This window comes from Cuculus canorus, chromosome 2 (genome assembly GCF_017976375.1).
Source record: "Cuculus canorus isolate bCucCan1 chromosome 2, bCucCan1.pri, whole genome shotgun sequence".
Lineage (NCBI taxonomy): Eukaryota > Metazoa > Chordata > Aves > Cuculiformes > Cuculidae > Cuculus > Cuculus canorus.
The window spans coordinates 118,999,693-119,016,088 of NC_071402.1; the positions used below are offsets into that span (position 1 = coordinate 118,999,693).

Here is a 16,396-nt window from a genome sequence, read left to right on the forward strand (position 1 = left end):
AGATGTCATTTAAAAAATGTCTTTAGGGTTGATGCTGTTGTTTCTTTATTTGTTGGGGTTTTTTTTAAATGTAAAAAGCAACTAAATTTTAGGAATCCTTAAAGGAGTAACACAATAAATGCAACCTTCTGGAACTTCATACGAATCCTGAGGAATACTTGCCCTTTATGATATATGCAGAGGCAAGGCAGCCGTGCTATAGTATCTCCTTGCTGCAGCTCTTCCAGGCATATTGCACACTCCCCAGCATCTTTACTCAGCACATCCTCTGAAGAAAGAGCACAGTTAAATAGTTAAAAAGCAAACTATGACTGGCAAAACGTTCTTTATTCAGTACCTTGAGGACAGCTACAGAAGAGACTTCTTGTCCTGCAGAAAGCCCTGTCAAGGTGAGGATCAGTCACACACCACCTGACTGAAGATTCCTGATGGGAGACCTCTTAGAAGCTCAAATCAAAATATGGTTGAAATTCCGTTTCTTGCCTGAACAACACAGCCATAGCTCAAAATGAAGTCCTGTAGGAAGATGCTCATAGGGAGAAGAGGGGTAGACATAATCAACAGCCAGTATCCCTTTGGATCTCTCAGTAGATCCATACCCCATCTCATGGCTGCTCTGATCTGACCTCAGAAACCTGCACTCTGAACCACGCAGCCACACGCTGTGCTGCCAACCCCAAGAGCATTGGAGAAGCTGGATTCTTCATACAGATGGCACATATTGTCTCCAGGTTTTTCAGGATTCATGCTGGGTAGGGTTTTTGTAGCTGGTCTTCCCTGTGCTCAGTTTTCATTATGGAGGTTAAGTTCAAGCCCAAATATAACATTTCTCTGGACAGGGCACTGCAGGTAATTAACTAGGTAAAGATCTCATTAATTTCTAAACACTGCGCCTATAATTTGCTTTTTCTACTTTCCTACTCACCTCTCTTCTAGGCATCTGGGTTTCTTTTACCAGCCTTAACAGTACTCAATATTTCACATCTTCAACCCCTTCTTCTGACCATGTCAGCATGTTCTACTACATCCCAACCACCTTTTCCTCAATGTAAAGTATGCAGCTGTTAGCAATAGGAGTGGGAGTTTTCCATCAGGGAAAGATCAGCTCAAATGACCCTAAACTCCTGGAGACGCTAATTTTTTTGCAACGTTACTGAGTCCCATAACAAAGGAGGAGAAAGTAAGTTACCAGGAATGCACAAGAGCCAGCTTTCACATGGACTTTCCTGGGAAAATATATTATTTTTAATAAAAACCTTCTCTCTTGGACACTTCCTTTGGGCAGAACATGGGATGCAGAATTCAGTCTTAGCACAAAGCAGAACAGGAGATCACGTAAGGCCCTGTTTGCCAGAAGCAGGTTAAAAGACTCAGTCAGACATGACCTCACACAGCGCACAGAGCATTCCCAACAAGAGACCACGTAGCAACCAAGCTTGGCAATCTCTGACGGAACAGAAAGGTGCACAGTTGGCAAAGTAAAGCCCATGTGTTCAAAAATTTCCATGGGAACAGCATCCCCTTTTTAACCAAAAGTAGCCTAATGGGACTGTTCATGGAGAGTATGTTTTCCAGGTAGGACTGAGAAACCACCAGCTCTATGCTATTCTCTCTAGTGGCTCCAATACTCATCGCTATGGCATTCCAAACACATAGGAAGTGACAAGCAGACAACTAAAAGGTTATCATGGCAGCAAAAAGTGAAATGAAATTAGGTATACATTGTTTTCCTCCAAATGGCAGCAAGCTGTTTTGCAGGTGCTTGGGTTTCTAAAACAGCGTTTATCTCAGTTTCTGCTATATCCATTGTTTATGCTAAAAATACTGTGTAATGCCACGTGTGGCATTTTCATGAGGATACATGAAGGCCATCTAACATGAGCTGAACTGTTACAAAGAAAAACACTCAAACCAAAATAAAAAACAATATATATACATCATAATGAAGAAAATTAAAAAAAAAAAAGTTTTTTGAATATTGTAACATTCTTGGTAGGCATCGCATTAAGAAATTGCTCCTGTTGTTTTATCAGAAGCTGTAAGCCTCCAAGAACATCAGAGGTACCTAAGAGCAAAAGCAATTTAAAACAATATAAAAGATTTTAAGAACTCTTATCTGTCCTTACAAAATCCTGACACTAAGAACTTGCCCAGAAGAGGGTGCTAAGGATAAATACTTCCTTGAGGTTGGTTTGGTGTTTTGGTTTTTTTTTTCCCCCCCTTTAATTAAAGGATACTTTAATATCTGACACCAGGAGGCAAAGACTCTCCAGACAGTATTGTTCTGCTACAGAGATATTAATCTTTGCCTGAGGCTCTCAGACACCACTTTCCTAGACTGTCTCTTTGCACAAGTATTTGGCCAGAAGTCTTGTGAGCAGATCTACTCTCTTCCCAGAGTTGGGTTGCAGGAAGAAGCACTATAATAATTCAAGCTTGTATCATACACAGAGCAAACTTAATAAAAGTCATTTTTTCCATGCAGTCACTTTATCAGATCAGCAGCTGGTACCCAAAACAAAATGGCACTAAGATACCTCCAGTGAATTACACCCCAGCCTCCCTCCTGCAGCGCTGTGAAGAAGGAAGCACTCAGTCAAGCTTTGATGACAAAATTTAAAAATCTGTCCAATAAAAATACAATTTATGAAAGAAAACATTCCTGCGAACTGCTTTCTCATCATTCTCTATTGTACGTGTCTGGCTTATTGTGTGCTCCCCAGACTGAAAAACACTCGGGTCTGAACTCCTGCCGAGCAATTTAACAAGGTTCTGCACCTTTTGGCTAACGTTTGGGCAAGATACCAATTCAAACATTTGTATCTCCCACCAGCCCTGGCGTAAGTGCCTGAGATGCTTTTTCTTCCCCCCAGTACCCCCTGTACTCTCCCCAACTGCCACCAGCCCCCCTCTATGATTCTTGCCAATACTGGCCCTGCTGCGCAAGTCTCTAGTGAACAGCCTGCCACTCTCCCTGGCTTCATCCCAGGCTTTCCCACTGGGATGAGCTGCTGGGCACACACCGGGCTCTGCCTAGTCATGCCAGAGGGAACGTTGATGACAGCTGGCATAGACGGGGCCTCAGAAATGTGGTGGAGTTCGGCCACCCCTGCACAAGAGATTTCAGTAATAGGTTTCAATGCTCTTCCTCTGAAATAACAAGGGGTTGGCATTCCCTGCTTCTTGTGTTAACCTTATGAGTCCTACCAGGCTCTTGAGCAAGAGAAAAAGCATAAATACGGTAGGAATTAGTACAAAATACCCAACTGCTAAATGCCTACGCGCACTTGATGCTGAACATGAACAAGACTCCAAAGCCATGTAATTATGCTCATAATTCATTACACAAGTAGAATGACGACAGCAAAATCAAATCCTTCACCAGTCTACACTTGGGTCTGACTCCCTTTTGACCATTTCAGGTGACTTGGATCATCAATCCCTGATAAAGAAAAAAAGAGTGAAAAAGCCTGCTAGACCTGGATCCATTCAGAATTTGTTCTGTCATTGTTTCGTAGAGCATGTACCAACACTGGCTTACACCAGATGGAAGTCAGTTTAAGGGCCATTTATCACTGACTTTTAAACATATCTGTTACGGAAAAGTGTGTAAATCATTTTACACAGAACCGCTGCAGTCTGAGCGTTTGTTTTGTTTTCCTATTTCCCTGCAGTAGAGCGATTCAGCAGATACGTATCATTCTTTTTCTCTTTAAAGAAAAAAAAAAAAGAACAATTTGAGATTTCTTCAATGTTATGATTAAAACATTTATTTGAATGTATTACCTAAATGGAAGTGGCAAGAGGAAATAAGAAGAGGTCACATTTTTCCATTTTGCCCACACATGGGTACGTACACAAACACTCACCACACCCCTACATCCATCCGCTTTGCACCAAACAGGAGATAAACACTCCTCCACCTTCCCAGCCATTTGATCAAGCACTCACTGGCCAAAGACTTGTGTCGAAGATGAAATCTTCCAAAACAGAGTAGTATTTCCCTTCTGTATCTCCTCTCCTCTGTATCTCCTCTCCTCTCCTCTCCTCTCCTCTCCTCTCCTCTCCTCTCCTCTCCTCTCCTCTCCTCTCCTCTCCTCTGTATCTCCTCTCCTCTCCTCTCCTCTCCTCTCCTCTCCTCTCCTCTCCTCTCCTCTCCTCTCCTCTCCTCTCCTCTCCTCTCCTCTCCTCTCCTCTCCTCTCCTCTCCTCTCCTCTCCTCCTCATAAAACCATCTTAACTTCTGGCTGCCAGTAATTTTTCCTCGTAATATTCTGCTTTTATCTTTACCAAAAAATAAATTCTACACCACTTCTCCATTTTTATAGCAAATAGGTAGTGTAATTAAAAATACGATCATCCTGGCAATTTTGCACATACTTTACCAACTAAAAACTTTGTCTAGAACTTTTGAAAATATATCCAACAACTATCAAAGCCATCGACTCAGCCATGGTTAAAAATATAGGTGCCTGTGATAAAATAGTCTGTCCTCAAACTGAAGACTGCAAGAGCACGTGCAATACATACCTTATGGATTAAGTCACTAAAATCTCTGCTACTTGTTTTTTGTTTCTCTTTTAAAAACATAGATAGATATAGCCCTAGGCTCAGGAAACCCCAAGACACAAATCATGGAGACGGCAATAGTATTTGGGGAGATATCACCTTATAGATGCAGTATTTTATTTCTCTCTAGGCATTCACTGGAAAACAGAACATCAAGTTAGAAAGACCTTTGATCTAATCCAGTATGACAGTTTTTCGAAATACTGGCATTTTTCTAAAACTTAAAAGCCTAATTGTCTGTGGAAGGTGCCACTGCAGAGAGCCTAATAGTGAAGGACGCGACAAAAGTTCACCCTTTCAGGACTGTGACTGAAACTTTATCAGAACACACCTTCTGAAACGTATCTTATCAACACTAAAACTGGTAAAACAAGTCATAAGAGGTTAAAAAAGGGTGATGAACTTCATTAGACAGTACATATTACCATATATCTGTTACACATTCATTAATTTTTGTTATTCTATTGTTCTCTCATTTAAGTACTAAAGATTGTCTTTGCTTGTTTTTAAAGAGTACATTAAGTTCTAGGCACCTAGAAGCCAACATATTTCTTCACAAGTACGGTATGAATTAATATATGTTCCAGAATTTATTATACACTTTTACTGACATTGCCTTCTGTGACAATCCAAATTTTTTCTTACATTGCTACAAAAACAAGGAGACGAGGACTTGCATGTTCCATAGGTAATTATTTGGTAGCCAGCAAGTATGTGCGTGTGTGATTAACATACTCTTATTAAATATTACTGGCGTGACTTACTAAATCTTTCCAGCTTCTGTCACATCTTTTTCTCCCTCTCCATTCCATTACAGATATTTCCTACTACGCTCTCCCCCTCTTCAAACCCATTTTCCCAAAAAGATAATCCTCTCTAGATGTACGTTTTCTACCCCTCCTCCTACCCCTCCTCATCTTATTTCATTTACTGTTGCAACGCAGGCATTGGAGAAAGGAGGAAGACATTAACATTTTTAGCCACTATGAATTCAGTACGAATAATAATAATAATGGACAGCCTTCTTACTTGGGTTAATATCTCTGGGAGAAGTAGACATAGGAATGGAAGGAAAAGGGACCACTATGCAGGACACACTTCTCTCATGTAGCTCAGTAATTCGTCTTTCCAGCTTGATACTGGCTGCAAGCAAAAGCCGTCCATCCTGGTCCATCCCAAGCACTAGGAGAACAAGCAGTTTCTTTGGCATTCTACCTGCTTTTTTCAGTATTCTGGCTGACACAAAAGGAACATCCTTGATTCAGCATACTCCAGCTACAGTTCATTCTTGGATGACCAGGTCAGCCCTCTGCTGCTGCTCAAAAACTGATGCAGAAAGGCACTCTGAAAGGGACCCAATTCTTTGGTGCTCAGTGCCCTCAACAGCAAGAGAAGACATCCAGTTGTCACTGCAGAAGATACTTTCTTGACACTCAGCGCTTTCCAAGCTACAGGGTCTGTCAGCAGATTTAGCAAGGCAGTGTTAAGCCATGAGCTTTGTTGACCTATGAAGGCTGAACCTTCACATCCATAAGTTAAAATTGCACTGCCCTCAGTAAGGAACATATCTTCTGAAGAAACAGTGGGTTCCTGACCAGAAATATTTCTTATTGTTCTAATACAAGCAGCCTCCTGCAGATCAGATGCAAAAGGGAACACTTTTGACATCCAGTGTTTTTACCTGGACCACAGCTAAGTGGTTTTGGAGATCCACAATACCAGAAAGGTAAGCTTATAGAAATCAAGAATTCAGGTCTCCTGAGTAACTTCAACCTAAATTTCCTTTTATAATGCTGAACAAAGTAATACTGATACACTAATCAAGCCTACATCTTGCAACTTTTCATGTGCTTCTGACAGGCACAGTAACTCCAAACACCAGCACGTGACTTGTGCGGTAATACCTAGAACTTAACCAATCTAATAACACCTTCACCACCACAATACACAAAAACATACCCCCTCTATTATGAGCTAAACAGCTATGACAAATGTGACACTTCCTCAAACACTGACAAAGCTTTTGGTGAATTTTGGAGGGCTTTGTTTGACATCTCACTCTTCACCCCTTGCAATGTTCAAAGTCCAAGCGTTACCCTTGTTTTCCCCTTCTCTCTCACCTTGCTCAGCGTTGGTCTAAGACTGAGATATTTATATACAAACAGACACCCATCATGAAAGACTTCCTGCACAAACATTGCCTACATCCCTTGGTACTCCCTTCTCTTAAAACACAAAGGTAAAGGGGAGGAAAGAGGCCAAACAAAGTGAAAGTTGTACAAGAAAAATATTTGCAGAATAAGGCCTATGTGGTAATACTCATATTGCAACAGCATGCTGAGCTAGGAGGAGGTAGCAGCAGAAATGTCATTGTTTTTCAGCTAACCCACCTGGATTTAGATTTTTGTGGGTCATTCTCAGCTTTCAGAAGCGAATTCTGAGAAACAGCTAGATGCTTCCAGATAACAATCGCGTGAGGTAGAGAAAAAAATGCTTACTTTTTGTTGAATAAAGATGAAAACTGAAACAGCAGCGACAGAAATACATTTTAGGGAGCAGGATGAGTATACAAGCCTGCATAATCCTAGCTACCTGGATACAATTCTAATTTGGTAAACTAAATAACATAGAGAGGAAAAGGCTTTGCACACTGAGGGAAATAGTTCTTTTATAAAGAGGTTTGCTTCAGCGGCTACAATGGATATCTGTGTGCAACTTTAAGATACATGGTGGCAATACAAGCTACAGTTCTACAAAAAAAAAAATATACATTCCAACTTTAAAAACACAGCTTTTGTATCAAGTCCAATTAAGATATCTTGCACATAGACAAACTCAAGTTTGCATCCCAGGACTTCCAGGGAAGAGACAGACTTTGAAAAAGGGCCAAACAGTCTGAGAAATACAATTCCTCATTTCCAAGCAACAACATCCACAGCCATTCCTAAGCTATCGTGATCAGTGCACCAACCTTCTCAGTCCACCTTCATGCTTCTGGTAGAAAGCATTGGGGTGCAACAGTTATTTATACAAGGTAAAATTTATGAACTCAGTTGGACACAAAACATCTTGTGCTCCTGTCTTGAGATTTATTGCCATAGTGACTATGCATTTCCACTGATTCAAGATTTGCTTTCGATACAGAGACAATTATCTGATTGACTCCGAAGCTTCTGCTTAAGCTACAGTCTTTCCAACCTCTGTTTAATCAGTCTGCTTGCTCTTTGAGATGCCCTTGAATGTTAAATCATCTCAACATAGCCAAACATCTTTCTCCGGTTGCACTGACTTCTAAGGATAAGTTTTGTTCACCGCATTTCTAAGTATCATATTCTTAAACTGTCAAATTTTAGGCCAAACAGCTGCACCTGTTCACAAGTGAACCACAAACAGTTTTGTCCTCCAGAACAGGATGTAAAGAGACTTTGTGTCAACCTTACCCATCCTGCAATAAGTCCCCATTCCAACTCAATTGATGTATATGTATGTTTTGAATGATCCAAAGGGTAGCTTGTTCTTCAATAGTTTCCTTGGCATGCCGTATCTGTCCCAAGGCTTCCCCTGCTTCCTTCAGAAACACCATTCCTGGGCAATGAAAATACTTTTAAATGTTATCCCAACAGGAGGCCAAAAAGGGGTGAAAAAGCCTTGAATGCAGCAGTACCAAACACTGAAACCCCATCATGAATAGCGTACCCTGATACATACCATCTGAAACAACAGCTGCTTGTTGCAGCGCATGGAACAAGCAAGCTACCTGTAAGACTATTTTCTTGGGTTTTAATCAATATTACATGACGTCTCAGGTTAATGGGTATTAACCTTAAATGCCTGAAGCTAAACCAAAAGTAGCATGTAAAGGGGCAAACTCACAAGAAACAAACCAGCAGCAATATAAAACTCCTTAGGAAACAATGTAAGGAACTATCACTTAGGGAATGTCTCCTCCTTGCCTCAATCAGGTAAGAATGATTTACTCTTCTCTAGGCTGAGTTTACCATCAAAGAGGATCTTACACCGCAAATATGCTACAAAAGAAGGAGCGGCTGAGTAAATGGCCAAGGGCAATAAGCACATATCGCGGACAAAGAGTCTGCTGCAGTTAGAGAGGATTGTTTTCTTACAGGGAACTGGAGAGAGCTGGGGCGATGGAAACTTACAGAAGCAGGCAAGAAAGAATACCAGTGAGTGATCCAGGCATGCAGAGCTTTTATCATTTTTATTCTTTGCTAAACAATGCATCTTGTCTTTGAGGAATAAAACAAAGCAAGATATTTAAGGGCTACCTATATTTACCTGCTAATTTGTACCAGCACAAAAAACCTGCTACAATAGATGAAAAGTTGATTTAGGCTTGTTGAGAACTGGGGATTGCAATCCAGAGAGTCAGTCCAAATATGGCTGAATCATACCATTTCCCTCTGAGCAACAGGAAGAAATTAAGTCTTGTCACCAAAGGGAGCACACCTAAGAAAAATGAGAGAAGCCTAAAGTCCAACTTGCCTTGTATAGCAGATGATTCCTTTACCAAAGATAAAAAAAAGAACAAATCAAAAATCACAAATCAAAACCAAGGGAATCTGAGTTAATGATTTAATGAGAAGAAGATACCGTTGTGGTTAGGAGGAGGGTGAAGAGTTCCTTTCATATACCATGCAGAGATCGTGGTCTTCAAACTGCTTTATGGTCAGAAGGAACACTTAATTATGACGCTGTAAACCTGCTAAAAGGAGCAACTTTTCCAAGTCAAGAGTGGATGCAATCACCACCAGTGTTCACAAAGACTGCAAAAGTAAAGCAGAGTGTGGACTTGGCAGAGCAAGCATTACAGAAGATGGTTGTCTACGATTAAGATGAAAGAAAGATGTAAACTGGAAAAGACCTTGTAAGTGCAGGATGTTAGTGTAACTGTACAAAAGGAGGTTAGAAAACCCCTCTTGCTTTGGCAGCTTTTTAAGGTAACTAAGCATGTTTTATCTCCAACACGAAAGGATACCAAACACATTGCAGAACACAGTTTTTCCAAATGGCAAGGCTTCAACATTCATCATCATTGAAACCATGGAGAAATTGCTTTGTAACAATTATCAGTTAAGTTTCATTCTAGTGATGCTCTGCAACAAACTGAGTGTGCGATGGGGACATGCTGGTCTAATGAAATCTGTGAGAACTCTCATGTAATACAACATAGGTGAGAAAGGCCCACTAGAAACCTTCACAGAAGGAAAGGGTGCGGCAACAGTGTCCCTGAAGAGCAGAAGCACAGAGAATGAAGAGAAACTCAGATGTAGTTATCTATTCTATTACTCTGGGCAACGTGGGTTACTTCAACTTCAATTTGTTTTGAAGTTGGATGTAGGATCTGATTGAGTGTTTTGTTCTCTTTACCCTTTTTCAAGATCCTATTTCAAGCTTCTTACAGGTGCCCCAAGCACAACGGGTTTTGCCAAGTCTTTTTTCCAGTCTTTTAACATTGGCCAAATAACTGACTCATTTCTCTGTGACCTTGTAGAGGAGTTTGGTTTGATCTGATGCAAAATGAGTGCAAAGGGACCACTAAGGAAGATGGCATGAAAGACGAAACCATGAGCCTAAGCTCGAAACAGGAGGAGGGGAGAAAAGCAGGTGTGTCTGACTAAGATGCTATTTGTAGGGAAGATACAATGCATTACTGAGCAACACACAATGAAAACACCGGTGCCAAAACTCAGTGTGCATAAAGTCTGGCTTATTAACCCCAGTGCCAGGTGCTGGGCCTACAGGGTGCTTTTCCCAGCAGGCTTGAGATCAGTCTTCTCCAAGCTAAAATTCAATGTCTGGCATCAACATGCATATAGAGGACAGGGATATAAATCACCGCATAATTTTTACTTGTCTGTCCTTTCTGTTCACAGCAGACAGACTGCTTTTTACAAGCTATTCCTATTTTAAATACAATTATCCTTGCGATATAGATGGAATGCAAAACATTTCTGAATGCAAATACTTCCGATAACATCAAATATTTAGTTGGAGTTTTCAAAGCTATCTCATTTTTTCTGCTCTACACTTATCCATAATCCAGCATTATAACTTATACCAGCAAGAACAGACATACAATATTTCTGATGGTAACAGGTACCTACAGGTTTTTACTATCCCACTAAGACACACAGCACTTTGGTAATATTTTTCTCCCATGTAAGCAGTGATAATAATCCTCAATTTAGATGGGAGAGTACTCTTATCACATTAACAGTGTTTGCCTCCAGGTTGTTTCAGAAGAGTTAGAGTTGTTCTACCACTGAAAACCCCTGCAAAGGCTGAGCTGACTTCTTCTGTCATTGAAGGGTTGGATCTGCAACTCAGAAGCACGAGACAGTTTAAACACTCAAGGGTTAGCATGTTTTAAAGCAACATTTTAATCTGAAAAAAATGCAAATGACACTTCAGGCAATTCTTTCAATTGACCTACCCTGGGGTTAGTTTCTGAGCAAGAGGATGGGCCTTTTATTCTTTTATATTTCTTTAGATCAAAATCCTGATCTGAAAATAATCTGCTCTAGTTCCTGCAAACTTAGGGAAGGAAATACCGTGAAATTCCTACACAGATCACTCAATCTCAGTGAGGAATAGTTTAGCACTTATTCTTAAACCCCAAGATTCCAAGTAGTTTTATTTCAAAATCCAGCCAATGAAGACTATTCTCCAACATCAAGAAAAGCTGTGTTTTCAAGGGGTTTGTTTCCACAAAGCAACTACAAAAAATAAGTCAGTTTGCTGCTAACAAGTGAGTCAAATCTCAAGGTTTCAGAGGAATCAGCTTGAAAGACTGCAGAATTACCATACAAAAGTAGGAGCATTATTTCCCCTAAAGCTAAATTCCCAGCAGTCACAAGACTGCAGCAGTTGCAGACACGATTTATGACATCCTCCGAATGACCTCTCAAAGCTAAAGACTGATTAAGTGTAAGACATGCAAGGTAGCTCCTATCTGCCCGCATCACATGATGCAGAGTCACAGCACAGTGAGCATTTGCTACCAAGCAATCAAAACTGTCCCTTAGCTTTCTACTGCATGCAGCACTGCACTGCATTATATAAGAGAAACACAATGTCATACAGTGCAATATACCGGGTCCTCTTCTAACCATATCTGAATCACTCCCGTCACCTGCAGATGTTCTTTGCGGTACGGGTTCACAGGTGTATCTGTAATTTTCTAGGACAAGAATTGTCACTTGACTTTAGCAGTACTGTCAGTACCAAAGCAAGACAATGGCCGCATCTGACGTTAGGAGTGGCTTATAAGGAAAGGAAACAACTTAAGCTATTCGGCACATGAATGATCCTATTTTCTCTATTTCTTTCAGAAACAAGCAGGCTTGTTCTATAGTTGTCAAAAGCTTTACTGTATTTATCCAGTGCTGCACATAAACTATTCCTGTGGGACATGTATGCATTTATATAAAGGCAATTCCAATGTACTAAGGAAAAAAAGATGTTGCCCCACTGTTTACAACTGAAGTTAAGAAAGAGGTGACATTGCCACTATTTTGGCCAGGAGTGATTCGCGATGGCTCCATCACAGAAAGTTCAGTCTAGCAGATTTAGGCCTGGCAAGGGAAAGTATGCAGAGAATCACTCACCAAATAATCTTCTCTCCAAAGGCTCATTGTAAGAGCCAGTCCCATTTACAACAAAACAGATAAAAGTTTAAGACGTGAATGGACGTGATCTCTGCAGTGCCCCCTTCTCAGCAGGATCTCAGCATGTTGACTTTACTTCATTACAGCAAGAAAATTCGGCGTCATCTATTGAGCATGACCAACCTGAACCATCAAAGTGAGCTGCCATAGGTTCTTTACAAACCCATGCCTCCCTTTCTCTTACATGAGAAAAAAAATAATAAGCAATATTATTATTGCTTATTATTACCACCACTAAAACTCCAAGATACATCTTACCAAGATAAAAGGGGTAGTCTGCAGTTCTAGGAACTGCTGTTCCAGAAGTTTGAAGCATTTCCCTCTCAGTTACACTGTGTTCACATTTCAGGAGCTTTCTTCACAGCCACACCATTAGAAATACACAGCTTGCTTTTATGATTCTGTAGCAAAGGGTTGACAGTTGGTGGGTGTGAAGTAAAGATAAGAGGCTGCATCCTCTAAAAGTGCTGCAACTCCATGCTATCACGGACTGACCCAATTCATCCACTGACCGAGGCTGAAATGGGGTCAACCAGAGCAGGCGCTACCCCTCTTTCAGGCACACGTTGAACTTGAGTGTGGTTTTATTTAGTGATATTTGTCAGCATTACTCTTTAAAATGAACAACCTCCTCCTTAGTGAACCTGAACCGTAAAAGGCTGTTTTTGTAGTCACGCTCGTCTATGATGTATCAGCAACTGCTGAAGGAGAGATTTGGGGTGGTTGGAAAGAAATACAGCTTTACAGAACAAAAGGGAGGAAGAGCTAAAGATTGCCACTGTTCCTCTTGGCAGTCTGGCTTGGACAAGTCGCTATACATGTCCAACACTGGAGAACATCAGTGAAAGTTTCTTCCTTGCTCAAATGTTACTGACAATTCTCAAAGGGAAGCAGTACAAACATCAAATTGTGTTCTTCGAAACGGCAACGATGATTAAAAGTCTTGAGCTGATATTATAACAATTCACAGAATTACAGCTGTATCAGAATAAAATTGTACTTACTGTAGTAATGTTGTACGGTCCCCATGTTAAGTAAAATCTCAAAGTTCAACAGATACGCAGCAGTTCTAATTATTTTCAAGCAATACTGAATAAAACTGTTTTAAAGCATCACGGAAACTGAATGAGCTTCCTACATACTCTGGAGGATGTTCATGAGTACACAAGATCAAAATAAGAGTAAACGTCACTGTTTTAACTGCAAGCACAGGATAACTGTCTCTTTGTCCTGGTAAGCTACTTTATTAAGTACGCTCTTCTCCCTTCCCAGCATCCCTGGGAGTACAGAACCATACAGGGCAGAACAAGAAAGTAGAAACTTTTAGCCAAGAATCCTGTTAAATTTCAAAAATGGAAAACCAGAGAAATTCTATGGAGAAGTTTATACCTCACATAAAGTAGAATGAAAGAACTGACTCGCCTTAGTATTATTTTTACTACTTTGCTGAAAGTCTAGTCCTATTAAAGGATGAGGACAAGGAGGAAGGCTTAAGCTTTTCCCGGCAGACTGGCAAGATGCCCTCTCGCAAGGTCTTTTGGGGTATGATCTCAGGAACCCTGGCAGAGAAGTAAACTTGAAGTTAGCAATTCTTTTAATTTCAGACTGAAATTTTGAGTGCATCAGTCAAAACAGCTTACAGCATCAGCCCCGCTGAGTAAAATACCGTCCCTTTCTTTGTGCACAGAAATGACCAAGGAAATGAAGTTACTGCAGGGGGCAGAACTACCAGAATCACACATCTCAGTGGTCCAGACATTAGGTTAATGTATGACATTTTTATTCCCTTCTACTGAGAAATATAAACTAAGTAAGTTCTGACACAAGTAGCTTTCCAGAAGATGTTGAAACAGTCACCAATGAACAAAGCTTCTAACTTATGTCAGCAAAAAATAGATCAGTCTCATTAATTAAAAAAAAAAAAAGTTCAAAAAATATTTCTGTTTAGTCCTTTAGGTGACTGCCAATCTTCAAGTCTCTACTTTTGATCAAAATGTTAACATTCAGCTGTTGACAACTCCAGGATTATTGCTTACACAGATTCCAGCTCAGGATTCTGACTCTCAGGCCTCAGGATGTGGCAGTACCAGCATTTCTCTTTCCTCACAAGACAAAACTTACTCCAATACCTCAGAATGATTTAAAATAAAAAATGTATTTAAATCCTTGTGACAATGCTGCTTTGCATCCTTGTTAATCTGCATCAGTTGTGGCCCAGGTCACTCTGAATTCAGTGAGATGGCACAGGAGTATTTGGCTAGCCATCACTGCATTAGATTCAAATACTCCAGGAAGACAAAGTACGTTGCCAGACAGGAAGAGCACACTGAGTTTCACTCATGTTTCCCCTCCAGTACACCTACCTTAATTTTTCATATTCTGTCTGTAAGAATCTTTCCACACTAACCTTCTATGCAAAACAGAGCTGGATAAGCTTTAAATATTAAAACGTATATGTAATTCCTGCTATCTGTGATGCTTTATCCTCCCTCTCTTTTGGTGTGATAGGGCTAAAAAAAAAAAATATCACTTACTGCAATTTAAAAAGAACAATTAAAAAGTCGTTATCTTGAGTAAGGAAAAAACCTCCAGAAGCTCACACACTGGGTGTCTCAGCATTCCTTGTCTCTGAAATTACACTAGCAAAAGCTTTTCCCCTTAAAATGAACCTCAGTAAATATATTGGCCAACCATGAGACCTACTGCCATATCTGAATTAAATGCAGAGCGATCCGAGTGAAAGCAGCACTGATGTCAAAGCAGCACCACCCTTGGGCAAGCGGCTTTGAAGAGACCCGCTTAGAAAGTTTCCAGTAGAACAGCGTTCCAACACAAAAGTGCTGACTTGATGAAACCCAAAATATTCCACAGGAATGTGCTAATTCAATCAAAACTTTTGAAAGAGGACAGGCCGGCTCGCCAAGCCTGCTAACCAGTCTAGTGAGCTGACTGGCTCTCCCCAGCTCTCCATGGTGACTGGCTTCCCCATCTGGCCAGGAGCCAGGCTGTTAGTCCCTTCTCCCAGTAGTAGTAGTAATAATAATAATAGTAATAATAATTCTAAAATAATAATAAAAAGTCTTACACAGCCTTCCAAGAAACAAACAAAGGAATTTCAAAATGAAAACCAGAATTACTTTGGAACCAACCAGAAAGTTTCTTCAAGAGGGATTGGTTGCATTTGTTGCAAAGCATCTAAAACTTGTGCCCCTAAAGACATGAGTCTCTCCTGCGTCTTCTCAATTTTTATCAGACACCTTCCAGGAAGAAAAAGCACCAATACTCTAACAATACAAAATGAGCAATAATTATATTCCAAATCTAAACTTGACCAGATAGGTCTAATTATCAGTAAGGTGTTGAAGACAAGTTGCTTCCAAAGCACTGAGTAAATATGAGTAAATGCCTCTGCCTGACCAAAACACAGGACTACCTTGTAAGCAACATCTTTCACAGAGCAGTCCCTAAGTGGGCTCCCTGCATAACTCGCCATGGCAAACTCGAATGAGATGGTGTGAGGGGCCTCATTTAATGCTTTGGAGAAGCTCACTGGAATTGGGATGCCAAATAATACTTTAGCAGTAGTGTTCAAAAAAAGTCTGTTAGCTAGCAAGCAACCCACTTTCCTCATAACGCTGGCTTTTGGCAACCTGTGGCTAACCAGCACATGTGACCTCCTGTTGCTTCGCAGCAGCTCGGCCAGTAACACTATGAAAAGATTTTTTAATTGCTAAAAAAAGCAAGGCTATTTAAGACAGTCACACCACAATATTTTTGCACAACTCCATTCATTTTGTATCAAAATGCCTAGATAGTGGTTCACGTGTGAGCACCATAAACAGGTTAAGAGAACTGGAACAAAGTCCCACAGAAAACAGAAAGAGCTCTCTTTACATGTCAAATTGAGTCAGCAATGAGATGTCTGTTGCAGGCAAGTCACAGGATTTTGAAAAAATATGGCTAATAAAATATACTGATTTATTTATATGAACGTCAGCACAACTTCCAGCATAGAACTGGGACAAATTTGTGATCACTGTCTTTCAGAAAACACGTGTAAATCAGATATCTGCCAGAGTTTGCAGTTCACTGACCCTTCCTATTGCCAAATGCAATGCACAAAGGTAGCTCAGAAAGCAA

At 40.5% G+C, this 16,396-nt stretch overlaps 1 protein-coding gene across 2 annotated transcripts in view; it reads right to left on the bottom strand.

Annotated features, from left to right (window-relative positions):
* Nucleotides 1–16,396, bottom strand: part of ZNRF2 (zinc and ring finger 2) — a 60,527-nt gene that overhangs the window by 7,875 nt on the left and 36,256 nt on the right. For both annotated transcript variants that reach the window (XR_008448712.1, XM_054059549.1), the window contains exon 3: nt 163–268. Coding sequence is in view for 1 of the 2 variants with exons in the window: in XM_054059549.1 (XP_053915524.1) it covers nt 163–268 (106 nt within the window). In the remaining variant the exon portion in view is untranslated. The remainder of the gene's footprint in view (nt 1–162; nt 269–16,396) is intronic.